Source organism: Delphinus delphis, chromosome 10, assembly GCF_949987515.2.
Source record: "Delphinus delphis chromosome 10, mDelDel1.2, whole genome shotgun sequence".
Taxonomy (NCBI): Eukaryota; Metazoa; Chordata; class Mammalia; order Artiodactyla; family Delphinidae; genus Delphinus; species Delphinus delphis.
Genome location: NC_082692.2, coordinates 65,137,084 through 65,163,317, shown reverse-complemented (window position 1 = coordinate 65,163,317; position 26,234 = coordinate 65,137,084). Strand labels below are relative to the sequence as shown.

General features: G+C 46.3%; 2 protein-coding genes across 4 annotated transcripts in view; both read left to right on the top strand.

The window, feature by feature from the left end:
- Positions 1–1,894: 1,894 nt before the first annotated feature.
- On the top strand, positions 1,895–9,382 carry QARS1 (glutaminyl-tRNA synthetase 1). Of its 2 annotated transcripts, XM_060022463.1 has the most exons (24): positions 1,895–2,032; positions 2,178–2,325; positions 2,698–2,807; positions 2,964–3,039; positions 3,250–3,314; positions 3,870–3,923; positions 4,049–4,109; positions 4,447–4,518; positions 5,395–5,480; positions 5,645–5,731; positions 6,171–6,270; positions 6,386–6,464; positions 6,546–6,654; positions 6,754–6,884; positions 6,991–7,083; positions 7,197–7,334; positions 7,418–7,505; positions 7,595–7,738; positions 7,850–7,954; positions 8,144–8,236; positions 8,351–8,478; positions 8,572–8,638; positions 8,713–8,838; positions 9,249–9,382. In XM_060022463.1, exons 1-24 carry the CDS (start codon positions 1,916–1,918, stop codon positions 9,297–9,299), a joined length of 2,328 nt encoding a protein of 775 aa, XP_059878446.1. In that variant the 5' UTR covers positions 1,895–1,915; the 3' UTR covers positions 9,300–9,382. The 2 variants fall into 2 exon arrangements, with proteins under 2 accessions (XP_059878446.1, XP_059878444.1); XM_060022461.1 differs by lacking the exon at positions 5,645–5,731 and having other exon boundaries at positions 1,898–2,032.
- Positions 9,383–10,600: 1,218 nt separating this feature from the next.
- The window catches only part of QRICH1 (glutamine rich 1), a 54,842-nt gene continuing 39,208 nt past the window's right edge, over positions 10,601–26,234 (top strand). The window contains exons 1-2 of one of the 2 annotated variants that reach the window (XM_060022459.1): positions 10,601–10,741; positions 22,454–22,783. In XM_060022459.1, the coding sequence (XP_059878442.1) occupies positions 22,475–22,783 (309 nt within the window). In that variant the 5' untranslated portion in view covers positions 10,601–10,741; positions 22,454–22,474. Of the gene's footprint in view, positions 10,742–11,076; positions 11,420–22,453; positions 22,784–26,234 lie in introns of those variants that run through there. The other variant, XM_060022460.1, reaches the window with a different exon arrangement.

The window sequence follows — 26,234 nt, the reverse complement described above, 5'->3', positions numbered from 1 at the left end:
TGCCATGGCCCTCAGCACTGTGGCCACTGCTGCTTCTGTGCATCAGCCTGTGTGACAGGGACTTGTCCGTAGGTCTGGCTACTGGACCCTGCCTCTTCCCATGCCACAGCTGGGCCTTGCTGGCTGCTCCCTGGCTTTTCTCCTCGTTCATTGTTTTCTTGATTTTCCTTGAAGTAGTGCCAGAGGCTTATGCGAGCAAGCCAGTCCCCTGGGCATGCACCCATCCAACTTGATGGTTCTGCTCTGTGCAAGTCAAAGGGCTCCAGAGGACTGGCTAGCCTGCCACTACTTGTGGCATTCTTGGTAGGGGCAACTGCCTCATCCTGTGACATGGAGCCACAGGGTCAGCACTATGAGGGAACCAGGAAAGAGGGTACAGGCCCTGACCCCACTGAGGGGGCCATCACTAGACCTGCAGGACTTAGTGTTGGTGGTCATGGTGCTGTAATGGGTCTTTGGGTGGCATCAGGTACCCTGCTCTTCTTAGGCATCTTTGTGGTGAGCTAGACACCTGCAGCTGTGGACTCAACACAGGGATGGCGTGGCTACGGTTCTGCTTCTTAGTGCCTGTCTGTGGCACCACTGCACTGCAACTCCTGCTTAATGCCTGCTCCTGGCCTTGGCTGGGCTGGGCATCAGGCTGGGGCCAAAGTGCCATGGGGAGCCAAGACACAGGGCTGGCTCTGGATACTGATGCGGAGTGTGGCACTGGGCAGAACCTGGCATGTGGTCATCATGTGGGGCCCAGAAATGGACTCACTCATTAGTAGGATATAGTAACAAACAAGGATACACTATGGATACAGACTGCAGTCAGGATCCTGCCCAGTGCTTGAAGGTCCGGTAGTATCAGACAAGGCCTCTAAGAGCCTGAGTTCCCATCCCAAATTTGGGCATCTCCTCATCATGTCACCACCAGCAGCTCCAGTTCCATAAAGAAAACAGGTTGTATGTTCAGTTTCAGCCTAATGATTCTCAGCAGGCCCTGGAAGTCCAATGAGACTGGGGAGACCCCCAAGAACATCATCATGATTATTCTACCTCCTCTGTCCCACCCTATCCCAACTTCAATAAAATATCCTGTCAAACACCTGCATGTGGATTTCAAGGTCTAATCTGCTTGTGGTTTTCCTGACATATGCATGTGTTGGTAAGGGGGGTAAGTATGACAGGAGATTTTTTTGGCCACACCACGTGGCTTGTGGGATCTTAGTTCCCTGACCAGGGATTGAACCCAGGCGCTCAGCAGTGAGAGCGCACAGTCCTAACCACTGGACAACCAGGGAATTCCCAGACAGGAGAGTTTAAACCAAATCATCACAGAACTTGAGAGGCCCTTCCTGGCCAGGTGTGTGTCCAGGTGGGTTCTCAAAAAGTGCCAGACTTTTGGGGCCCATCGATGGGCCATTTCAGACATTCTCTGTGCTCGAGTCTTGACAGAATTTCCCGGGCTTCATTTTGTTCAAATGTTTCCGTGACAACTCCAAAGCTTTGACGTCAGAAACGCGATAGGGACTCACATTTGTTCCCAAGAACAGAATTGGGATAGTCCCGAGGTTTCCAGGGCTGAAGGAGAAAAGTCGAAGAGCAAAGAGCCACGCCCATGTTTGCCTCCTGCCTGGATGCTGAACACCTTCCCTCCAGGTCCGCGGCAAATCATCCCTTAAAGTCCCGTCGCCACTACCCCTTCTAGTGACCTGGAGCACGAAAACGGAAGTGAAGCGCCTTGAAAAGCCGGAAAGGCCGCCCTCTGCCCTTTCAATGGCGCTGACAACCCTGGAGAGCCACGCCCCCTCCAGCCAAGGAAGGACACCATTGGCTCTCCCTGACGGCGTCGCTCTCCTATTGGCCAGTGAGCTAATGCCAATGTACAGATTGGCCGCAAAGTTTTCTTTCGGTTTCCGGCGTCCCAGCAATGGCAGCTCTGGACCCTCTGTCGCTCTTCACCGGCCTCGGCCTGAGCGAACACAAGGCCCGCGAGACGCTCAAGAACACGGCTCTGAGCGCGCAGCTGCGCGAGGCGGCGACCCAGGTGCGAACCCAAGTCCCTGGTCGGGGCTGCCGACTGTTCCCCAACGCAGCGCCAGGCCGGGTCCTGACCCCAACCAACCTACCTTGTCTTGTTCAGGCTTTTCTTACTGGGCATGGGGCTTATCTCCTGACTCCTCTGACCTCAGGCGCAACAGACTCTGGGCTGCACCATCGACAAGGCTACCGGGACCCTGCTCTATGGCTTGGCCTCCCGACTCCGGGATCCGCGGCGTCTCTCTTTCCTCGTGAGCTACATAGCCAATAGGAAGATCCATACGGAGCCCCAGCTGAGCGGTGAGACCCCTGCCTGTCCTGCCGCTTCCACCTCCAACTCTTCTTCTCAGCCAAGGTCCCTATCTACCCATTCTGCGAAGTCCCTCAGCGTCTCTCTGCATTATTAGTTGTGCATTCCCCTCTAAACCCAGGCACTGGCACTGAGGGATGGAGAGGGCCACCTCTGGTGAGACGGACTAGAGAATTGTAGGTCTGAGGGAGTTTCCCTCAGAGCACATGCTTCTTTCCTGTGACCTCAGGGCTTCTCTAGAGGTGCAAGACTTAATTACCCAGGAGACCAAACTAATTGGGGTTTCATGGATCGGATTAGGGCTTTGTCTTCCTACTTCCTGGAGCTGAGATGCCACAAATTCATTGGCTCTCTTTTTTCAGCTGCCCTTGAGTATGTGCGGAGTCATCCCCTGGACCCCATCAACACCATGGTCTTTGAGCAGGAATGCGGCGTGGGCGTTGTGGTGACCCCAGAGCAGATTGAGGAGGCTGTGAGTCTTTCCCCAGGCATCGGTTGCCTCCTTAGTAATGAACCTGAAAAGGAGTGGCTCAGCTTTTCCAACCAGGAAGACCCAGGGTGAGGGTGTGGGTTCCTAGAGCATTTCTGAAGGACACTTTCCTGAACCACATGGTTTGGCTTTCTGTAGGTGGAGGCTGCCATAAATCGCCACCGACCCCAGCTCCTAGTAGAGCGTTACCATTTCAATATGGGGCTGCTGATGGGTGAGCAGGGCCTGGGGCAGGGGACTATGTTATTCTCTCTAGTCATGCCTTCTCTTCTGCATGGGTGAGAGGGAGGTGGGAAGAGGAATAGGAACACCTTAAAAGTGGTCTGGCTGTGGTTTTTGAGGTCAGCCAGGTTCTTTTCTTGGGAAGGAGGGTGGGCAACGTCCTGCTTTGCCTTTCTGCAGCTCCCTCTGCCCATATTTCTAGGAGAGGCTCGGGCTGCGCTCAAGTGGGCAGATGGCAAAATGATCAAGCACGAAGTAGACATGCAGGTGGGTGCCTCCTTGAGCTGAAGCAGGCAAAGACCCTGCCAGAGACAGTGTCTAGAGTCCACTGAGGGATAAATGGTGGTGGAAGGGGAAGAAAGCCTATTCCTATTCTGATGGTGGATAGTAGAGCTTGGGGTAGAGGGAGCAGCACCCGGTTGGACAGTGAAAGACTTGGGCCTCTGGGTTCTGCCTAAGTTGGGGTGAGTTGCTTTACTCTGAACCTCAGTTTCCTCATCTTGTAAATACGGGTGATGTGGCCTTCATCTCAGTGTGCTGGCAGAGAATCACAAGAGGGTGATGGTTGAGGTAGATGGCATATCTTGATGCTGGGCCCACAGTTCCTTTCTGTAAATGGCTGTTTTTGTTACCTGAGCCCAGGACCCTCAGGAGGGAAAAAGCATTTGAGGCCGCAGAACCATGTGAGGAGCAGAGGTGGGATGGGCTAGGTAGGTTTTTCAAGGTGGTGCCAGTAGACAGAACCAAGAAGCCCTTAGCTGGATGGGTGGGTTGGGTCAGTCATGGGCTCCTGTCCCAGCTCTGACTCTGGTCTCTGCTCAGGTCCTCCACCTCCTGGGTCCCAAGACGGAGACTGATCTGGAGAAGAAGCCCAAGGTGGGACTGAGCATGGTCTTGGGTCCTGGGAATGAGATGGGGTAGGGTGAAACTTCAGGCTGGAGAAGGGAGTATCTGACCCCAGTGATCCCGAGACGTTGACCCAACTTTTGAACTTCTCTCAGGTGGCAAAGGCTCGGCCAGAAGAAACAGACCGAAGAACAGCAAAGGATGTGGTGGAGAATGGTGAGAGGCTTGAGGCTCCTGTCACATTCAACTCCCTGATATCTGGGTTTTCCACCTGATGGGTCATTATAGCCCAGACTCCTCAGGCCGTTGGCTTAATCAACACTCTGTCTTCTGCTGCAAGACTGGAATTTCTGGTGTTTCCTTTACCCAGAAACTAGTCAGAGGAGGCCTGAGAAGTCTGGCTCTGTATCTCTTGTCTCTGGGGTTGGGGGAAGAGGGGACTGCTTGGTTCTACTCTGGTTCCAGGATATGGGTAGTATCGACAGGCACCTCCCTGAGCTGGATGTGGGAGCTGTATCCAGAGAGTAAGTTTTCCTTGGTCTGTTCTCTGCAGGTGAGACTGTTGTTCAGACCCTGTCTCTGATGGAGCAGCTCCGAGGCGAGGCGCTTAAGTTCCACAAGCCTGGTGAGCAGGCAGGTTGAAACTCTGTGGAGGGCTGGATCTTTTTTTTTTTTTTTTTAATTTTATTGAAGTATAATTGATTTGTAATGTTGTGTTTAATTTCTGCTGTACAGCAAAGTGACTCAGTTATACATATATATATTTTTTTCCATTATGGTTTATCACAGGATACTGAATACAGTTCCCTGTGCTATACAGTAGGAACTTGTTGTTTATTCATCCTATATATGATAGTTTACATCTGCTAATCCCAAACTCCCAGTACTTTCCTCCCTTATCCCTCCTCCCCCCGTTGGCAACCACAAGTCTGTTCTTTATGTCAGTGAGTCTGTCTGTTTTGTAGATATGTTCATTTATGTCGTATTTTAGATTCCACCTATAAGTAATATCATATTGTATTTGTCTTTCTGACTTACTTTGCGTAGTATAATAATCTCTAGGTCCATCCATGATGCTGCAGATGGCATTATTTCATTCTTTTTAATGGTTAAGTAATATTCCATTGTATATATGTTCCACATCTTCTTTATCCATTCATCTAACGGTGGACATTTAGGTTGTTTCCATGTCTTGGCTATTATAAATAGTGCTGCTGTGAACGTAGTGGTGCATGTATCTTTTTGAATTATAGTTTTGTCTGAGTATATGCCTGTTAGTGGGACTGCTAGATCATATGGAAACTCTATTTTTAGTTTTTTGAGGAAACTGCGTACTGTTTTCCGTATGGCTTCACCAATTTACATTCCCACCAACAGTGTAAGAGGGTTTTCTTTTCTTGTGGAGGGCTGGATCTTAATAGCAATTCTTGTAGTCAGGTCCCTGGGATAGGGAGCCCTGGGCTGCAGCCTGGTATCATCAGGCTTGTTCTGGCCCTGGCAGGTGAGAACTACAAGACCCCGGGCTATGTGACCACTCCATATACCATGGATCTACTGAAGCAGCACCTGGAGATCACTGGAGGACAGGTGTGTGGGAGTATTGCCAGGCTAGCTAGTGCCATCATCACTTGCCTGGGGCTGCCTCCATACTATCCTGCCTTACCTGTCACCATGGCCTCCCTGGAAGGGTCATCCTTTAGTGTAGTCTGAGCTCTGACTTGATTCCTCTGCTCCCATTTCTCTTATCTCAGGTACGTACCCGGTTCCCACCAGAACCCAATGGAATCCTGCACATTGGACATGCCAAAGCCATCAACTTCAACTTTGGCTATGCCAAGGTGAGTGTGTCTGGGGACTTGGCAAGCAGCATAACTGCTTGCTGCTCCCATGACTAGGTACCAGAGAGGTATCCCTGCTTTTCCTGCTGCTCCCATAAAGTGTCCCAGAGCAGACAGAGGCCTTGGAGGGGATACCTAGGAATGTGTGATAGATACCTAGGAATCCACTCAATTGGGCTCATTGAGGAAAAACTCTTGGTGAGGCAGTGAGTTCACATTTGCGGAAATTCCCAGTGCAACCTCTTGGGCTTAGGAAGAGGCTATGCTGTGTCCCACGTTAGTATGCGATGCCTTGTTTATTAGGGCATTTAGATACAGGAAGGTGAGTGAAAGATATTTTCAATTCTGATGTGGGAGAGCTCTGAGAATGTCCCAGTTTGATGAGATGGATTGTAGGAACTGATGATGTGGGAGCTCACAGATACTGCAACTTTCCTAGGCCAACAATGGGATCTGTTTCCTGCGCTTTGATGACACCAACCCTGAGAAGGAGGAAGCAAAGTTCTTCACTGCCATCTGCGACATGGTGGCCTGGCTGGGTATGGGTTGGGGAAGGCCTGGGCAGAACTGCTTATCAGTGGGCCTCTCCCTGGGCCATGGCCTGCCATTGGGTGTCCCTGATTGGTTGCTAATACCCATCTCATTCTGCCCCAGGTTACATACCTTACAAGGTGACATATGCCTCCAACTATTTTGACCAGCTGTATGCGTGGGCTGAGGAGCTCATCCGCAGGTGAGGCCAGAGCCATGATGTGGAGCCAGGCAGACTGACCAGGGCACATCCATGCTGGGCATTCACACCCCTTCTTCATAGGGGTCAGGCCTATGTGTGCCACCAGCGAGGAGAGGAGCTCAAAGGCCACAACCCACTGCCCTCACCCTGGAGAGACCGTCCCACAGAGGAGTCCTTGCTACTCTTCGAGGTGGGGCTCTGGGGGTGCAATTGAGTCTAGGTGGGCCAAGATACTGAGAATGAGATGCCCTTGTGCTGAGTGGCAGCCTGAGCCCTTGCTTCCTCTCAGGCAATGCGCAAGGGCAAGTTTGCAGAGGGTGAGGCCACACTGCGGATGAAGCTGGTGATGGAGGATGGCAAGATGGACCCTGTGGCCTATCGAGTCAAGTATACACCGCACCACCGCACAGGGGACACTTGGTTGGTGTGAACTTGGGGTGGGGTTGCGGAGTTGTAGAGTGGCGGGTGGGCCATGGGTAGGGCAGAGTGGGGCCGAATGGTGGGGCCCACTGCCTATGCCCTGCAGGTGCATCTACCCCACCTATGACTACACACACTGCCTCTGTGACTCCATCGAGCATATCACCCACTCACTCTGCACCAAGGAATTCCAGGCCCGGTGAGGGAGCTGGGTCCGTGGGGAGGGGAGGGCCAGTGGGATTCCAGCAGCCCTTCCTGCCAGTCTCTCCCTGGTTGGAGGTGGCCAGTCTTGACTCTGCCCTCCCACCCCAGACGCTCTTCCTACTTCTGGCTGTGCAATGCACTGGACGTCTATTGTCCTGTGCAGTGGGAGTATGGCCGCCTCAATCTGCACTATGCTGTTGTCTCTAAGAGGAAGATTCTCCAGCTTGTGGCAGCTGGCGCTGTGCGGTAGGTGTGGCTTTTTGGCTAATGAAGGTTGGTACTAGTAGCATATGCTGCCATAGGTTTTCTCACCACCACCTCGCCCACAGGGATTGGGACGACCCACGGCTCTTCACGCTCACCGCCTTACGTCGGAGGGGCTTCCCGCCTGAGGCCATCAACAACTTCTGTGCTCGGGTATAGCCGAGTGGGCTGAGTGGGCAGGTGGGGGCTGAGCACTGTAGTATGTGGTTGTGGCTGTGACTGATGCTGTCCTTTCCTGCTAGGTGGGAGTGACAGTGGCACAGACCACAATGGAACCACATCTGCTAGAAGCCTGTGTGCGTGATGTGCTGAATGACACAGCCCCTCGGGCCATGGCTGTGCTGGAGCCATTACAGGTGGTCATCACCAATTTTCCTGCTGCCAAGGTAAGTCTCCTTCAGAGTGTGTGTGTGTGTGGGGGGGGGGGGGTTGCACCTGGGTTTAGGTGTGGGAATCCCAGTGCCTAGTGTGACTCAGACACTTATCTCCTACTATAGTCCTTGGACATTCAGGTACCCAGCTTCCCAGCTGATGAGACCAAGGGCTTCCATCAGATTCCCTTTGGACCCATTGTCTTCATTGAAAGGACTGACTTCAAAGAGGTGAATGGGGGTGGTGAAGGGTCCTGTTTGTTCCTGGGCCCAGTCCTGAGGACCCTTCATCTCTTCTATCAGTCCATCTACTCCCTGCTTCAGTCAAACCAATCCTTGCCAGACGTAGGGGTGGGAGAAGCCTCTTGTACCTGCCCGACCCTTGCAGCCTCTTGTGTCCACCCCACTTCCTACCTCTAGGAGCCAGAGCCAGGCTATAAGCGCCTGGCATGGGGCCAGCCCGTGGGCCTGAGGCATACAGGCTACGTCATCGAGCTGCAGCATGTTGTCAAGGTGAGAGCCAGCTGCAGCCTTCCTACCACAGTGCCTGCTGGGGTGAGGATCTGGGTGCAGCTTGCAGTCCTGGTAGTGGTGTCCAAGTCTGATTGCAGGCCCCTTGACTTCCAGAGCCCCAGTGGCTGTGTGGAAAGCCTTGAGGTGACCTGCAGACGGGCAGATGCTGGAGAAAAGCCCAAGGCATTTATTCACTGGGTATCACAGCCTCTGACGTGTGAGATTCGCCTCTATGAGCGACTGTGAGTGAACAGAGCTGGTGTTGGGGCAGGTACAAGATGGGCATTGCTTGCTGTGGCTGCCCAGCTGGAGTCTGACCTTTACTCTGGCTGCAGATTTCAGCACAAGAACCCTGAGGATCCTGCTGAGGTGCCTGGTGGATTCTTAAGTGATTTGAACCCGGTAGGCTCATGGGGTATGGGGTGAGGGTGGTGGGCCTTTCTGGCTGGATGGCCACCTGAGTTCTCTGCCCACAGGCATCACTACAAGTGGTCGAGGCAGCATTAGTGGACTGTTCTGTGGCCCTGGCAAAGCCCTTTGACAAGTTCCAGTTTGAGCGGCTTGGTTACTTTTCTGTGGATCCAGACAGCCGCCAGGGACAGGTGCTTGAATTTACCTTTCCGCAACAATGATGGTGGTGGCTGCCATTCTCTGTGCCAAGCACTTTGCTGACATTTCCTTACTTAATTTTCACCACCTGAGGTGGGGTTCATGTTCTGCTGATGAGGAAACAGGCTCAGAGGTTAAGTCCGTGCACAAAATTTTGTATGAACCCTTTCTTATTCCTCAAGGTAGGGGACAGGCATAGGGATTGTTATAATTCATATAAAATGGAGACCCAGAGCCATCCAGTCCTTTAGCCAAAGTCAAAAAGTTATTGGTAACTAGAGTTTCTTGGCCCTCAGCTCCTCTGGGATGAAGCGAGGGTTGGAGTGGGGTGTCTGGTGAGACCCACTTAGGCCTTCTGGCCTGGTTCTGGCTTGGTGGTCATTCCTCTCTCTCTGCCCTCCAGCTTGTCTTCAACCGGACCGTCACACTGAAGGAGGACCCAGGAAAAGTGTGAACTGGAAGTCCTGTGGACCTATCTCAACCTTTTGGAGGCGAGGGGTACCCAGACTCCATGTCAATAAAGAACAGCTAAATCCCCCTGGGGTCTGTGTTATCTCTCTGGTCTCCTAGCACCCAAGGGCCTTAGAGTCATGCTCAGGGAGGGGGAAGGTACGCTACACACAGAGCAGTACTGACAGCTTTGAAACCACTGGTGCACTTCTTGATGCTCGAGGGCTGAGGCCTGGGCCTGATTCGTTATCTTCTGCACCTGGTCTGAGGGAATGGTGGGTCCTGGGATGCTGCTCCACTGTTAGGAGCCTTGTGTCAGAGGGACCTGGAAGGTTTGTGTCTGCCTGCATGCCTAGGCAGATGGAGAGGCCTAGCTACTAGTACAGTCATTAAAAAATAATTATTGAGTACCTACTATGTGCCAGGCACAGTGAGATGAGGAAGACCTGTGTGGTGGCCTTCTAAGTCCACCACCTAGTTGGGGAGACAGAGGGCGACCAGGTATTGTGCAGATGTCTCCTTGGGGCCTGTGTGAGGCTGGAGGAGGTTTCTGACCCAGCCTGGGCCTCTGAAGACTACTCTTAGAAGTCACTCCTGAGGGGAGCCCCAAAGGACTAGGAGTTTGCCAGGGAAGGATGAACAAGTGCAAAGCTCCAGAGGCCTTTTTAAGAAACAGTATGATAGTCTATGCCCCTCTGGGGCAGTGTGGGCTACTGGTGAAGCCGGCGTGTGCCTGCAGCTTTAACACCCTCCACATTTTCCCTGTATACAAACACCAGGCTACCCGAGGCCCGCTTTAAGGTGGACTGGACTGCGGAAGGCTGAATTAGGATGACAGCAGGTAGAGGGTGAGGGGTTGGTCCCAGATGCTAGGGACTCCTGGAGGAGAGTGACCCGGGGCTTCCCAGGTGGGGTGCGGCTGGAGGCGCCAGGCCTAGGTCAGAGGCTGTGGGGGCCACCTTAAGTAAGAGGCTGGTCTCCGCACCGCGTGAGGCTGCGAGAAGGAGGCCCCGGCAGGCGGCAGAAGGCTCCTGAGAGTAAGCTTCAAGCCCAGGCCTAACCAGGCTCTAGGGCTAGGCCGATCTCCGGCCCTGGCTCCGCCCCACATGGAGGGGCGTCTGAGGGCGGTACGCTCCGCCCTACACCCCGGGCTCCTGCCGCTACTGCAGCCCTAGGCTCGGCCTCTCTCCTCTGCAGAAGCGTTCCCTTTAAGTCTGGCCAGGAGGCAGCCTTAGTTCTCGCGGGATTCGACGCTCCAATCATCGCGAGAAAGGCTTTCGGCACTCATTGGCTGTGAGGGTTGAATGTAAGATGGCGCTCAGGGAGCTGTGAGGGGAAAATCCTGTCGGTCTTGGAGCGGCGACGGCAGAACCGGGGCCCCGAGCGGTGCGGCGGGGCCGGCGGGTAGAACGGCGGCGGCGGCGGCGGCGGCGGCGACGTCGCCGGGTGAGGGCTCCAGTGGGGGCAGGGATATGGCGGGGTTGCGGGCCTGAGACAGCGGGCCCACCCCACACAACGGCGGGCGGGGGCGGGCGGGCCGCTGCCGCTGGGCCCTGGAGACCTCGGGGCGGCTCCGGAGCCGAGAAAGACCCAGGGCTCGCACGCCCCCGCCCCCTGGGTGGGGGAGGGGCGGTTTGGGGATTCGGGTGGGCACGGCGCGCGAATGCGCGCTGGTGGGCGCGCGCGGCCGGGGCTGTTTATATGCTCGGGGGCGCGCGCGCTGTGCGGCCCTCCCGGTGCTCGTGGCCGCTGACGTGCGCGTTCCCGACCCGGATATCTCGGCTCCTGGAGTTGCAGCCCGTCGGCCAGAGCGGCGTTCTGGGACGCGCGCCCCGAAGTCGGGGGTCGCGGGCAGGCGCGCGGCCTGCTGTTGGGTGGCGGCACCGCTGCGCGGGCGCTCAGGACACCCCTGCTGCGGGGAGGGACGGCGGGCGGGCAGCTTGCAGTTTGGAGAAGGTTGTGGGTTGGACCCTTCCTGCTCAGGTGACGTCCCCGGACCAACGGGGCCTAGGCCTGAGGAGAAACCAACCTGCTTTGCGGTCTGGCTTGCGGCCCCGCTCCTCTGCGAAGTGGGCGAGATTGCTGGCTCTCTAAGAATGAGGTGTCCCGAGGCCCATGTGCAGGGTGGGTACTTGAGAGGGTGCTACCCTGATTCTGAAACCGAGCTCTGTTCGTCTGTGAGGGCAGCGAACCCCTTCGACTTCCTCATCTTGCTTTGATGCTTTGTGCTGGAGAGGGAAGGCAAATCCTAAAAGGCCCTTCAGTGGTATTTGTTTTCTTGTCATTAGAAAGTAATTCTTCATTAAAGCGCAGTTCTTAGACGTCACCTCTGTGCGCTCCGTAAGGGGATCCACGTCTGTGGACGCTGTGAAACTACCCAAGCTGTAAATTGCCACTTTAAATCCTGAAATGCAGCCTTTTCCTCTGTTTGGTTGGGAGGGGCTTACTTGTACTCTGTTAGGTTAAAGGGCCCGCTATTGCTCAGCCAAAAAGTTGCTCAGAACGAAATTGAACAATCTGATAATCAGTGCTTTGCCTTCTTTTGTAAGTCCGAAGATCCCCAGCAGATCTGAAATCTGCCTGTAAAAGTCACTTTTGATACAGGATTTCAATCCTTTTCAGCTTTTTTATTTTTTAAAATCCCAGCACTGTGTTCTGGTGCCAGGGGAGTTCTAGATTTGTCCAGAGAAATAGGTACTTCTTTTTTCTAAGACAAAATATGTGCTAGTTTATGTTTTATAGTCTTCATTAAATTTAAGGAAAAAGAAACTAAGTGGAACTAAAATTAGCAATTAAATTTGAAAATGGTGGGGGTAGAAAACTACTTAAAAATACTATATTATTAGAAAACTCCTAATATACTGTTATTATTTTAAGAACAAGCTTAAAATTTAAAAAGAGGCTGAGGATGGAAGGAACTTCTTTGTTCTGCCTTCTTTAGAATGTTACGGGTCTTAAGAACTCAGGACAAGCACCAGGAATGCGTGCAACATGGTGACTGGTGAGTTAGAATTATTCATATGCTGGAAATATGTGTGCAGTTTTTTTCCTGGTAATATTGAAACGTTAGAAATCCTGCCAGTCATTCTGGGTGCTGTCTGCCAGAAATTAGTAGGTGCTGGAAAATTGAATATGTGGGAGAACTGTATCTTTGAAGCCAGCCAGTTTGCTGCTTGAACAGTTCTTTTAAAATGTAAGTCAGTGCAACTTTCAGGTTTTAGCATGACAAGGCATCAGCTTTTCTAAGGATCCAAATGGTTCAAAGACAAGCAGTCAAGTTTATCTAGGATACACTTAAAATATTAATACACCATTTAGGCCTGCTTTTTCTGGAATTTTTAATCGTTACGTTTGAGGTCTGCCTTTTAAATTGGTGTCTGTAGATAATATTTTTTCATAAGCTCATTAAGATTTCCCTGTTAAAAGATGTCCTGCTTCCAGTCCTCTGTGATGAATAATTTGTGTACCTCTCCATGAATCTCTGCCTTTCCACAACCCCTTTCCACTTATGTTGCCATTTTAAAGGAAAGATCAAATTGTGGTTGAAGTTTTATGTAAATCTGAATTGCTCCAAAAGGTAACCAAAGTTAGGGGCTCTGGGTGTGGCTATCCTCCATCATGACAGCTTCAGAATCAGGGATTTCTTTCTTCAAGCTTGCGTGCCTTCTTTTAATTTAATCAAGTACAAGTTTGTCTTTGATATGCCATGCTTCTTGCTTGTGTACTTTTTATTTTAATTTAATTTAATTAATTAATTTATATTTTTTATTAATTTATTTTTGGCTGCGTTGCGTCTTTGTTGCTGTGCGCGGGCTTTCTCTAGTTGCGACGAGTGGGGGCTACTCTTTGTTGCGGTGCGCGGGCTTCTCATTTTAGTGTCTTCTCTTGTTGCGGAGCACGGGCTCTAGGCGTGTGGGCTTCAGTAGTTGTGGTTCGTGGGCTCTAGAGCGCAGGCTCAGTAGTTGTGGCGCACAGGCTTAGTTGCTCCGTGACATGTGGGAATCTTCCTGGATCAGGGCTCAAACCTGTGTCCCCTGCATTGGCAGGCGGATTCTTAACCACTGCACCACCAGGGAAGCCCGCTAGTGTACTTTTTAAATGACCACCGTTTATCTGTAATGGTCTTTTATTCCTCAGCCTCAGAATGAAGTGTTATATGAACACCTGTTCTTTTCAATTTCTTTGTAGGTGGTTGCCCTGCATTTTGTTCCAGAGGTTTTAAGTCCTTTCCAGACTTCACTTAAATGCTCCACTAGTTTTTTCCTAATTGTCACATTGGATTGTGATTTCTAATTGTAGCTGCATGAAGAAATGATAGATTAACCCCTTGCTTTGCTGAAAAGGGGAAAAGAATGGTCCTTTGTTGTCACACTTTAGGGTAGGGCAAAACTGTAGGTAGAGCTGGTGGAGTGTGTCAGAAAGCTCTTTTTTGCATGTGCGTTTGAAATATCTATCTATACATATTAATTCAGTAGATCTGTATACAATTTAATGAAAAATTATAAAGTGAACCACTGTGTAACTAGCACCTCTTCAAGAAATAGAACAATGCCAGCACTTCTGAACACTTCATGGGTCCCTTCCTGGTTACAGCTTCTCATTCCCTAGAGACAATGACTATTCTGAATTCTGTGATAATCATGTTCTTTGTTTTTCTTATTACTACCTTCGTATCCCTCAACAACCTAGTTTTATTTAATTTTGAATTTTATATAAATGGAGTCATGCTGTTTTGTATCTTATTCTAGCATTGTGCTTGTGACATTCATCCACGTTGTGTGCAGCTGTAGTTCATTCATTCCAATTTCTGTATAGTAGTCTGCTGTTTGAACAAACCATAATTTATTCACTATTATTGATAGACATCTAGATTCCTTCCAGTTTGGGGCTATTAACAATGCTACTATGAACATTCTTGGTTAAGTACATTTGTATAGGTGTGTGTCATGTACATATAGGGATAGAATTTGCTGGGTCATATGGAATGGACGTTTTCAAACTTCACTAGATAATGCAAACAGTTGTGCCAGGTTACAGCTCATCAGTTATTGATAGGAATATGAGTTTAAGTTTCTGGTTGAAAGTGTATTGTCCAGAAATAGAACCATGGTGAAGATGCCCCTATATCAGGGACTTTTCTGTCTTGTGAAGGCATGGGGCAGATGGATGTCCTAATGGGATAATTTCTATCACAAACCGTGTGGTGGGTTAGTATCTTTAAGAATAGAACTGTTTTCTCCCCATCTGCTTCTTTGAAATGACTCCTTATGTTAATTAGGACAAATGTGACTGTGACTCCTTAAAATGGAAATTGATGTTTTTTTCATGTGAATGTGTTCTTCAAACCAGAACTAAGCTATGAGGAACCATTGCTAGTAGATGTGAGCCTTAAGAGGGTCCCAAGAGCTTGACCATTGGGTAAACAGGAAGAGGTAGGGCTCTGAGGCAGCTCCGAATGGCTTCTCTTAGTTCATCACATATTCAAGACCCACCCTGCAGAGTTGCATGGGGGCCGGGAAGAGGTAGCAGATTCGAGGGGACCCAAGAAGGGATGACTCCCCTGAGTACTTAGGCCTTCCCTTAGTACTGAAATAGGAAAAAATTAGCAAACAGAAATGTAATAGATTGTTGTTTTGGAGTAACCTTTTCCTCTTGTGTACTAGAGATAAAATAATTAGAATAATGATAACTTTGGTATACTGAGGGCCTGCTCTTTGTCAGGCACTGTGCTAAGCTCCAGTAGAAGGAAGTACAGGGGAAATAACCAGTAAAAATGTGTGCGGTTGTAGTGAAAATTTCCTAGGTCTGTTGGTGGGGGGGTTGGTTTGTCTATTGTTTCGCAAAGCAGCTATGCTTGAAGTATTCAGAAGCAAATGCTTGGCTACAGACTCCACCCCAAAGAGCCCCAGAGTGTTTTCCCCTCCATTTCTGATTCCCGGAAATTGGGAGTACTCAACTATCCCTCCAGCTTCATGTTTTTGAGAAGTATTTTAGTTCATCAGTTTACTTAATGCTCCTCACTGAGTCTTTGACTTGGGGCTAATTAAGAATCTTCTTTGTTTGGGGGTTATAGAGTGTAGTTTCATTAAGTTTATCCATTTTTCTTTCTCTGTTACCAAGGCTCAGCCTTATGTATCTGGTGAGCAACATCTTGAATTTAACAGCCTTTATTATTATGCAAGCTTCTGTTGCTTGATGGTTTTGTCTTTCAGAATTTCAGATTTTGAGGGAAAAATCAAACTATGAACAACCTGAATTGTTTGTGTGTCTGTTACTGACTGTTATTGTGGTATAACCACTATGCAAAAAGGATTACTTTTTAACTCTCTTTTTGGTTTAATACAAATTGCAGAAAATACAGGAGTGTATTAAACAGGAAGAAATTTAAGTCCTCTGTTATTCCATACTACCCAGGCATAACTGCTGTTATGCCAGTTTTTTTTCTTGGGTACATAATTAAACCATACTGGGATATATAAATACAATTGTATTGGCCTCCCCTTTCCCACGTAATGTGTCTTCTGTGTCACTAATTTTTTTTTATTTTAAAACCAAACGTTTTGTTGGGGGAAGGTGGATCTTCTAGGTATTAACATGCTTTTTTTTTTTTTAAGTTACTGTATTACAGAAGGATCTGTGGAATCACAGAAAAAGCTGGGAAGCAGACCTTCTTTATATGAATTTGATATACAATCAGTGGCATTTTAAATCAGCGGGCAAAGAAATTTCAGTAATTCAGTAAATGATACAGGGTTGTTGGGTCTTTGGAAATAAAATTAGGCTTTTACCTCACACTATGCAAAATAAATTCTAAATGGATCAAAGCATAGTATAAATAATTACATTGTAAATTTAAAAATTGTAAGTGAATGAGTTTATGGTAAAGGCAGACTTTTTCTGAGCATAAAAGCAAAGGAAGAACGTATCACCACTATTGAGAATATGTTTAATTTTTCTCAGTGTTGTCTTTTACTCACTGACTGGTCTCACATATTTAAATGTATGTCTGAAGCTTCCCGCCCCCCTCCGGCAGCACTTTTGTGTCAGGTCAAATGCTGACTTAGTGTGCTTTCATTATTGGGATGTGTCAGTCTGGTAGATACTGCCAAGTGAGCAGGTTAAAAGAACAAGAAATGAAGCCTTGTGTATAAATGAGCAGATTGGAATATTCTTTCAAATTGGCCTTTTCCGTTATATATTTTTTAAGTTCTCCATTGAATTCATTATTTGTTAATATTTAGCTTCCTCTGATTTAGTGGTTCTCAGATGATTCTGTGGACTTGTACAGTCAGTGAAGAACCTCTTGGGGGCTTAGTGAAAGGAAAAAGCAATGGGAATTGGGTAGCAGTAGCTTCTGCTTAGAGCCAACAGTAGACTGTAAGGTTGGAGCACTGCAGAAGGTTTTATAACTTTGGAGTCTCAACTACTTAAAATACATGGCTAGCTATAAACCAAAAGGTGATTTTGTCATAGGATATTTCAAATATTTTCATAAGAACAGAGGAGAATATAGTGAACCTGTGTATGAACCTTTATCAATGTTTTCTAAGTTTTATAGAATTTTCCCTACTTAAAGGTGTGTGGTCTTTTCTTTTTTTGATGAAAACTTAAAGAATGAACTTTGGGGCTTTATAGCAGATACTTTTCCAAGCTTTTATTCCATTCTTTCTGAGAACTGAATATCCATCCTATTTGCCATTCTGCTCAGGAAATAAATTTATATTTGGACTATTCTTGTAGTGACTGTTTTGAATGTAGTATTCTAGAAGTACTGACAGGTAGGATTTATTTGGAGCAGAATTGTTTTTATCATCTTTGGAACCTTGATTTTTTAAAGATTATTTTTCTTTTTGGCTGCGCCAGGTCTTAGTTGCAGCACGCGGACTCTTAGTTGTTTAGTTGCGGCATGCGTGTGTGATCTAGTTCCCCGACGACCCCTGGTCGATCACCGGCCCCCTGCATTGGGAGCGTGGAGTCTTACCCACTGGACTTACCAGGGAAGTCCTGGAACCTTGATTTAAAAAAAAAAAAAAAAAGTTCTGAGTTTGATTTGGTATGAAATGCTGTGTTGTTAAAACTAAAAGATTGATTAAACAGAAGCTATACTCACTTAGCTAAATGCTTGTCAAAAATAGAGGGCATGGAACTTTAATTTCCTTATCTTACATGGTGGGAAGTCCAGAGATACTATAAAATTAGTGTGCCTACAACTAGAGGTTTAAAGCTATGAAACTGATCATGACAAAAATTAAAATACGATTGGCAGGGGTTAATGAGAGGAAGGCGATTTAAATGCCCTAACACCTTTCCTAGAGGACAGACCAATATTTAAAATTGGTAGATCAGAAAGAGAAAAACAAATACTGTATGCTAACACATATATATGGAATCTAAAAAAAAAAGAAAAAAAAATGGTCAGAAGAACCTAGGGGTAAGATGGGAATAAAGGTGCAGACAGACCTACTAGAGAATGGACTTGAGGATACGGGGAGGGGGAAGGGTAAGCTGGGACAAAGTGAGAGAGTGGCATGGACAACATATATACACTACCAAACGTAAAATAGATAGCTAGTGGGAAGCAGCCGCTTAGCACAGGGAGGATTAGCTAGGTGCTTTGTGACCACCTAGAGGGGTGGGAGGGAGGGAGACGCAAGAGGGAAGAGATATGGGAGCATATGTATATGTATAGCTGATTCACTTTGTTATAAAGCAGAAACTAACACACCATTGTAAAGCAATTATACTCCAATAAAGATGTTTAAAAAAAATAAAAGTAGTACTTAAAACTGGGAGTTAGTTAATTCAGGGAAGCATAAACAGTTACTTTGAAATATTTAGGTAGATTTTTAAAAGTCAGTTAAATTGTGTTTTTTCTGTTAGAACATATGAAACCTTCTTTTAATAGAGGAGGATTTTCCCTCTTTATGGTTCACTTACGTTCTTAATTTGGAGAAAGTGGTTTAAAATTTTAGAGAGGAATTTTAAACATTTAATTTAAACATTAACATTCTGAACTGTGCTATAAGAAAAAAGTGAGGGTTGTCTTGCAGTCTTTCACAATTTTTGGCCACTTATAAAACCCCCTCCTTCCTTAAAAAAAAAAAAGAACCAGAGGTCACAGCATACTTAGGTGTTTTGTTTTGTTAATTAATTAATTAATTTATTTTTGGCTCTGTTGGGTCTTTGTTGCTGTGCGCGGGCTTTCTCTAGTTGCAGTGAGCGGGGGCTACTCTTCGTTGCGGTGCGTGGGCTTCTCATTGTCGTGTCTTGTCTTGTTGTGGAGCATGGGCTCTAGGTGCGCAGGTTTCAGTAGTTGTGGCACGTGGGCTCAGTAGTTGTGGCTTGCGGGCTCTAGAGCTCAGGCTCAGTAGTTGTGGCGCACGGGCTTAGTTGCTCCACGGCATGTGGGATCTTCCCGGGCCAGGGCTCGAAACTGTGTCCCTTGCACTGGCAGGCAGATCCTTAACCACTGCGCCACCAGGGAAGCCCCTACTTAGCTGTTTTTACTTTTCATTTTATACCTTGCTCTATTATTTGAACAGTTTTTCTAAGAAAGTGGATGTGTTACTTTTACCCTCCCCACCAAAAAAAACAAAGACGACCGCTCCCCCCCAAAAAAACTAGGTGGAATTCTACACTGAAGACTGAAGAAAGCTTGTTTCTAGGAAGAAAAATTGGTATAATTCTGCTTTGTACTTAATATCAGACTTCAGATGAGGCTTAAGCCTCCTTGATTACTGAAACTTAAAAGAGTGAAGGGAAATAAGGTCACTAGGAAGATTCTGTGGACTGCCTTTACCGAGCAATATTTGTGTGAAGGTTTTCTGGTTCTGTAAACTTAACTTGCAGTGTTTCTTTGTATTTGTGCTTGGTCATATTTATCTTCTCCCAGATTTGAAGCAGAAAAAGTTTTTTGGTTTTTTTTTTGCATGATTTGCATGATTCTCTATACTTTTTAAAAAATTGCTTTGATACAGTAGCTACGATTCTAGCACAGACAAAATTCAAGCAATCTCTAAGTATTTTACATGAATGCAACTAATTATTGAAGAAAATTAATTTGGGGAAGTGTAAATTTCAGGTGCCCTCGGCTCTTCTATAATGGAGGTGAAAAACTGAAATATGTGCCAACGTGGTAGAGAACTGGTTAATGGTTGTTCACACAATCTCTCCTTTGTCCCTTATGAGCAAAAGGGTGCATGTAATTGGATATTAGAATCACATATTGTGAACTTTGTATTATTAGTGGGTCTATATTATGAGAGGTGCTTCCTTAAGAGGGAAATTTCAATTGTGATGCTGTTATCAGAGGGAAGCTTTGACACATTCTGTGCCAGTGTGGTTAGTGACTGTTTGTTGGTCACCTATGCTGGAGTGGCCTGCTCTGAGTATGAAGTGCTTGTCCTTGATGCTCCTCCTACTCTATGTGCCATGGATATCATTGATAGCTTAATCTTGAAGTCTCATAGAAGGCCTTCTAATTTTCTGTCCTGAGAAAGATAACTGAGAGCCTCTGCAACGGAGAGAAGGGAGAACTGGGCAAGGGAGATGGTTAGAAGAGAGGCGACAGAGGGACAAACAAGTGTTAAATTTCCAAAGACAAGAGGCCATCAGCAGCAGCTTCACCTTGCACTCACTCCCCTGACCTGTACTTGCCTTTCTCTGTACTCTCTTGGTGCTTGGGGGTTTCCTAAGAGGTGGAGGCTTTCCCGAGAGTAGTGGTCTAGGCATTTTAGACAGGATAAGGTATATGTAGTATTCTTTATTTATGGAGAAATATATTTACAGTATATTATGGGCATCATAATAAAAGGTTTATTGCTGGGTCTATTCTCTTTGAAAGTACCTGAATATAATTTGTATACTATACTTAAACAGCCTGCCACAGAAATATTGCTGGTGTCAGTAAATTAATAGCAGTAAGGTTCATATTTTTCCTTTAGTCTCTTGCCCTGGATATATAGGGCTTCCCCCCCCCCCCCAGGGTATAGATTAACTATTTAGGAGGGAAAAGCATAACATTTTATGGTTGTAAGTTATAGATGTTACAGGAACAGAGTCATAATCCTTTTTGTTCCACGTTGAATTCCAAGTGCAACAGATATATACAAAGTATCTACATGTATCAGCCATTCAGAGAGGACCAGGACACAGTCCTGTCTACTAGAATTTAGAGCCAGGTGGAAGATATATGATTACACACACACCTTATATCTGTTAACAGAAGACAACATCTGGGCAGTGAAAGAGAGACTGATATTTCTATTTCTAGTCAGATGGCTCAAGGAAACAAATCACTTTTCTAGACATTTGAGATTGACTGAGAGTCTTTTTTTGGCAAAGAGTTTCACTTGGTTTGTGTTACTTTCATATCCTGCCATTGCTTTTGTCCTGGAGGTGGTACTGGTCAAGAGAGTATGGTATGAAAGCAGCAGTGACAGGGCACTCAGCAGTTCATGGATAGATCGCATGGTTGTCTCCCAGGTGATTGAGAGCTACTATCCACCCTTGCAGATTAATTCTTTTTTTTTTAAGTTTTTATTTTATTTATCTTTTTTCGGCCGCGTTGCGTCTTCATTGCTGCGCGTGGGCTTTCTCTAGTTACAGGGGCTATTCTTTGTTGCGATGCGCGGGCTTCTCATTGCGATGGCTTCTCTTGTTGCAGAGCACGGGCTCTAGGCACAGGGGCTTCAGTAGTTGCAGCACGTGGGCTCAGTAGTTGTAGCTCTCAGGCTCTAGAGCACAGGCTCAGTAGTTGTGGCGCATGGGCTTATTTGCTCCAAGGCATGTGGGATCTTCCCGGACCAGGGCTCGAACCCCTGTCCCCTGCATTAGCAGGAGGATCCTTAACCACTGCGCCACCAGGGAAGTCCCCAGATTAATTCTTAAGGTAAATACCCTGACGAAAATCTTGCAGAATTGATTTTTGAAGTGACCTAGTTATTTAAGGTACTATTCAATTTTCTCCCCCCACTTACCTTTAATAGAATTAGTTAATAATTATGTGGCACTGTATATATGTCAGGTACTTTTCTAAGTGCTTTACATATATTTAATTCTCAAGTCAACTTTTCGACGTAAATGCTATTTTAATTCCTATTTTATAGACAAAACTAAAGTTAACTGACTTGTCCAGGGTAACACAGCAAAGGAGAGTTCCAGCTGGTTTTTTTTTTAAATAAATTTATTTTATTTATTTTTATTTTTGGCTGCGTTGGGTCTTTGTTGCTGCGTGCCGGCTTTCTCTAGTTGCGGCAAGTGAGGGCTACTCTTTGTTGTGGTGCGCGGGCTTCTCATTGCGGTGGCTTCCCTTGTTGCAGAGCACATGCTCCAGGCGCGCGGGCCTCAGTAGTTGTGGCACGTGGGCTTCAGTAGTTGTGGCTCACGGGCTCTAGAGTGCAGGCTCAGCAGCTGTGGTGCACGGGTTTAGTTGCTCCGTGGCATGTGGGATCTTCCCAGACCAGGGCTCGAACCTGTGTCTCCTGCATTGGCAGGCAGATTCTTAACCTCTGTGCCACCAGGGAAGCCCTCGAGCTGGGTTTTAAACCCAGGAAGCCTGGCTCCAAAATCCATGCTTTTAACCAGTAAGCTATGCAGCAAAAGAATGTGAGCAGTATATATAGCAAATGGGATTTTTGGTGTTTCTGGTTGGAAATGAACACATCCCTTGTCTCCAGGATCTTGCCACAGCTAGGTGGCATACGTGTCCCTTCACTGTAAAACATAGTTGGCAGTGGAAATAGAACATGTTGGTAGGAATCCTGGCTCCTACCTTCCTTGGTAGTCCTCTCTGATGGTCACAGAGCAGTGTTGCATGTGACTTTTATTGTCCAGTGCTTGGCTCTGCAGAGAAGATGGGATTGGCCTAGTGCTGGGTGGAGAGTGTATTTGCAGCTCGTTTCATCCATTACTGTGACACATGCTTTTGTTTTTTGTTTTCAGTGTGATAGTTTGATTTAAGAAATGTTTGTGGAAACAATTTTCAGATGCCATTAACTGAAAAAAAATAAGGTTATTTAATAAAATCTTACTTTGGATTCCAGATGTATACAAGTGCCCTGAATATTCCACACTGATGCAAGAGTGATTGCTCTGTGCATTTCAGTATGTTAAAACAGTGGCATAGTTTTGACTTCTGTCCATTTATTTTATTTCTAGGAACCCTAAGGACTCTGCAATATGAATAATTCTCTGGAGAACACCATCTCCTTTGAAGAGTACATCCGAGTGAAGGCGCGGTCTGTCCCGCAACACAGGATGAAGGAATTTCTGGACTCGCTAGCCTCTAAGGGGCCAGAAGCCCTTCAGGAGTTCCAGCAGACGGCCACCACTACCATGGTGTACCAACAGGGTGGGAACTGCATTTACACAGACAGCACCGAAGTGGCCGGGTCTTTGCTTGAACTTGCCTGTCCAGTCACCACCAGTGTTCAGCCACAAACCCAGCAAGAACAGCAGATCCAGGTTCAACAGCCACAGCAGGTTCAGGTAAAAGGGAGATAAGTGTTGGTGCATCCTATTGAATAGACTTTATTTGCCATCAGGGTTTTGGTTAGTAGAGCATCACGTCTATATACAGATGTCAGAGATTATTTTCACCAAGGGGAGTGTTCTGTTTTTTTTGAAACATTTTATCTTACACAAGGGCTTTCATAGTTAACATAGACTAAAAATATTTGCAACTACTGTAAACTTAAGAGGCTACAGATACTTGCCATTTGCTTTGGAGAACTGAACAGTATAGAAATTAAGAGGTCTTTTGGGACTGGATTTGGATGTGTCACACTGTGTGTGACTGAAGCTCCCCTTCTGTCTGTGTCACCCTGAGCAGATCAAGAACATAGGAGGGCTAATCTTACCTCATTACTAAAAGCATGATATTTGGAACTTTTTTTTTAAATGGAAAGGCTCTTATTCATGTAGTTGTATGGTTCCATGACTCAACGTCACCTGTAAATTTCTAGGCCTTCATTTGATATTTATAAGCCTCAAGAAATAATGCTAATTGATAATATGCTTACTGAAAGAGGAGAAACTTCATACATTTGCCGAGAAGGTAAGTTTTCCTCTTTAGGGGTCCTTATGTGAAACTAAAACTATCCTACAGTCACAAATGCTGCTTTCTTGCTACTGTCTATTGTGGTTGCATTTCACTTTGCCCTCCATGACTTCCACCAAGAGAATAGGAAAGGGAGTAGAACATGATGGAGAGGCAAGAGTGTGAAGAGGTACGTTTGGTGAGGTAGAAGGTTTTGCCCCTTAGCAGTGTAGGTGAGTATATTGGAAGGACCTGGGCTTTGGAGTTGCATTCCTGGGTTTAAATTTTTTTTTTTTTTTTTTGCGGTACGCGGGCCTCTCACTGTTGTGGCCTCTCCCGTTGAGGAGCACAGGCTCTGGACACGCAGGCTCAGCGGCCATGGCTCACGGGCCTAGCAGCTCCATGGCATGTGGGATCTTCCCGGACCGGGGCACGAACCTGTGTCCCCAGCATCGGCAGGCGGACTCTCAACCACTGCGCCACCAGGGAAGCCCCCTGGATTTAAATTTGATCTGACGTTTTATTTCTTGATATTTTCTTAATCTTTTTAGTGCTAATTTTTTCATCTGTCAGTAGGGATAATACTATTTAGTGAGACTGAGATAACAAGAAAGCATCTGGCATATGGAGGGATGCAGTTGTTTATTACAGTCTCTATAAGGAAGGAGGGGTACAGGAAAGGCACAAAGATAAGGCCTGACTTCAGTTGAAGAAACTTTTCTTTTTTTTACTGCTTGGATCTTCTTTTTCGTAAGATTAAACTAGTTTGGGATTTGAGTTTAAAGTGTTTTTTTGAGACTTTACGTTCAAGATAGCTAATTGAGATCACCTATTAGTATCATCATTTTTCCCAAACCACTTGTAAATGGAAGAAAAAATAAAATAATAAATCCATGAGATAGGTTCAATATGGTGGACTCATAAGAACACATATTTTCCCATCCTCAGTAACTGAAAAGATACTTAAAAAATTTTTTTTTCTAGCAGTGCTGGGAAAAAGAAAATGCCATCAAAAAACCACTAAATCTTAACCTTTAAAAATTGTGAATCATGGGGCTTCCCTGGTGGGGAAGCCCGCAACGGGAGAGGCCACAACGGGAGAGCTCCACAACGGGAGAGGCCACAACAGTGAGAGGCCCGTGTACCGCAAAAAAAAAAAAAAAAAAAAAAATTGTGAATCACTATATTTTACACCTGTAACTTATAAAATTGTACAGCAGCTAAACTTCACTAAAAATAATAAATAGGGAATGATTTTTTTTTTTTAAACCCAGTAAATCTGAGGAATTGCTGCAAGAGAGAAAGCAAATAGAATCAGGTGATAGAGGAATTCCTCTAAGAGAGAAACTTTTAGGAAAGGTGGAGCAGTTCTCAGGGTCCCCTAATCCGAGAAGTAAAGAATACAAAGAGTAGAAGGCTCCTCTGGGGACCCATGTGTTGGGAGTTGACCAAGGACTTTAAAACATATACACACTCATGTGTCTGCATATATTATGAGTAGATACCAGGTATAGGATGAAAATGGCTCTGCTGATCAGTGAGGAAAGGATGTATTCCATTAGTGCAGTAAGGCAGTCTACTCCTCTTTTGGAAATAGATACCTCTTATAATACAGATAAGGTCCAGATGGGTTAAAGGTCAGATAACAAGAAAACAATGAACTATGAAAAGGCAGTATAGAAAATTTTTGTAATTTTACGTTGTGGAAAGCCTTCCTAAGGAAAGAAGTAAACTCTGAGATAGCTTTTCCCAATCTTTTTTTACCCTGAAAGAATCTTTGAACTATTTTCAGGTCTCAGGGGACCCCTGCATAAAAATTACTATATTTACAGCCCATGGAATGTTAGCTTGATCAGCAAGTGGTATAATAATTCAATAATAATTATCAGTGCTCTTTTGGTAAGAATCATATTTTTTTTCTATAGATCTACATTTTAGCCAACCTGTTAGGCTACTTTTTTTGTTGGTTTTTTTTGTTTTTTTGCTTTTGCGGTACACGGGCCTCTGACTGTTGTGGTCTCTCCCATTGCGGAGCACAGGCTCCGGACGCGCAGGCTCAGCGGCCATGGCTCATGGGCCCAGCCGCTCCGCGGCACGTGGGATCTTCCCAGACCGGGGCACAAACCCGCGTCCCCTGCGTCGGCAGGTGGACTCTCAACCACTGCGCCACCAGGGAATAGGCTACTTTTTATGTGTGGTTCCCTTTCCCACACAGGTTATCAATTTTAATTCAAGTTATTTGTGTAGATAGAGGAAACCTCATTTTTTTCCTTTAAAAAAAAATTTCCTAGTTGAGGGTTTTTTTTTTTTTTGCTTTATTCAAGTAGTTCTAAAAAATCTTACCACAAATTTCTACCGTACAAGTTGCCGAGATATGGTTTGTGGTATATGATATGTGCAAGAGTAGTTTTTATCCCCTTTATTTAAAATTAAAAATGACCTTTTAGGGAATTCCCTGGCGGTCCAGTGGTTAGGACTCCACACTTTCACTGCCAAGGGCCCAGGTTTGATCCCTAGTCAGGAAATTAAGCTCCCACAAGCCGCGTAGCGTGGCTGGAAAAAAAAAAAAAAAAGACCTTTTAGCCAAGCATTCGTGGACCAAAGGTTAGTTAAGCCTAGCTTACCTTTCCTGAGACTAATTTTTCTTTCCGTTTCATAAATTTAAAAAAATTTTAAGACAAATATATTTTCATAATAACTGGCTTAAGCCAAATGGAATTTAATTTTTCTAAAAGTTGGCTTTGTAGATTTAATTTAAATAAAGATTTTAAGTTGTTATTAATATTACATGAAAGTTGACAATGTTAATAAATCTAAAGCTATCAAAATCATAAGCCAGGAAATTCCCTGGCAGTCCAGTGATTCGGACTTGGCGCTTCCAGTGCAGGGGACCCAGGTTCA

Excerpts from the sequence above, each read along its gene's own strand:
- QARS1 (XM_060022463.1), top strand. The coding sequence starts at position 1,916 with ATGGCAGCTCTGGACCCTCTGTCGCTCTTCACCGGCCTCGGCCTGAGC. Across the intron at positions 6,271-6,385 it reads CGACATGGTGGCCTGGCTGG|GTTACATACCTTACAAGGTG; the intron begins GTATGGGTTGGG and ends ATTCTGCCCCAG. Across the intron at positions 8,639-8,712 it reads TCTTAAGTGATTTGAACCCG|GCATCACTACAAGTGGTCGA; the intron begins GTAGGCTCATGG and ends CTCTGCCCACAG.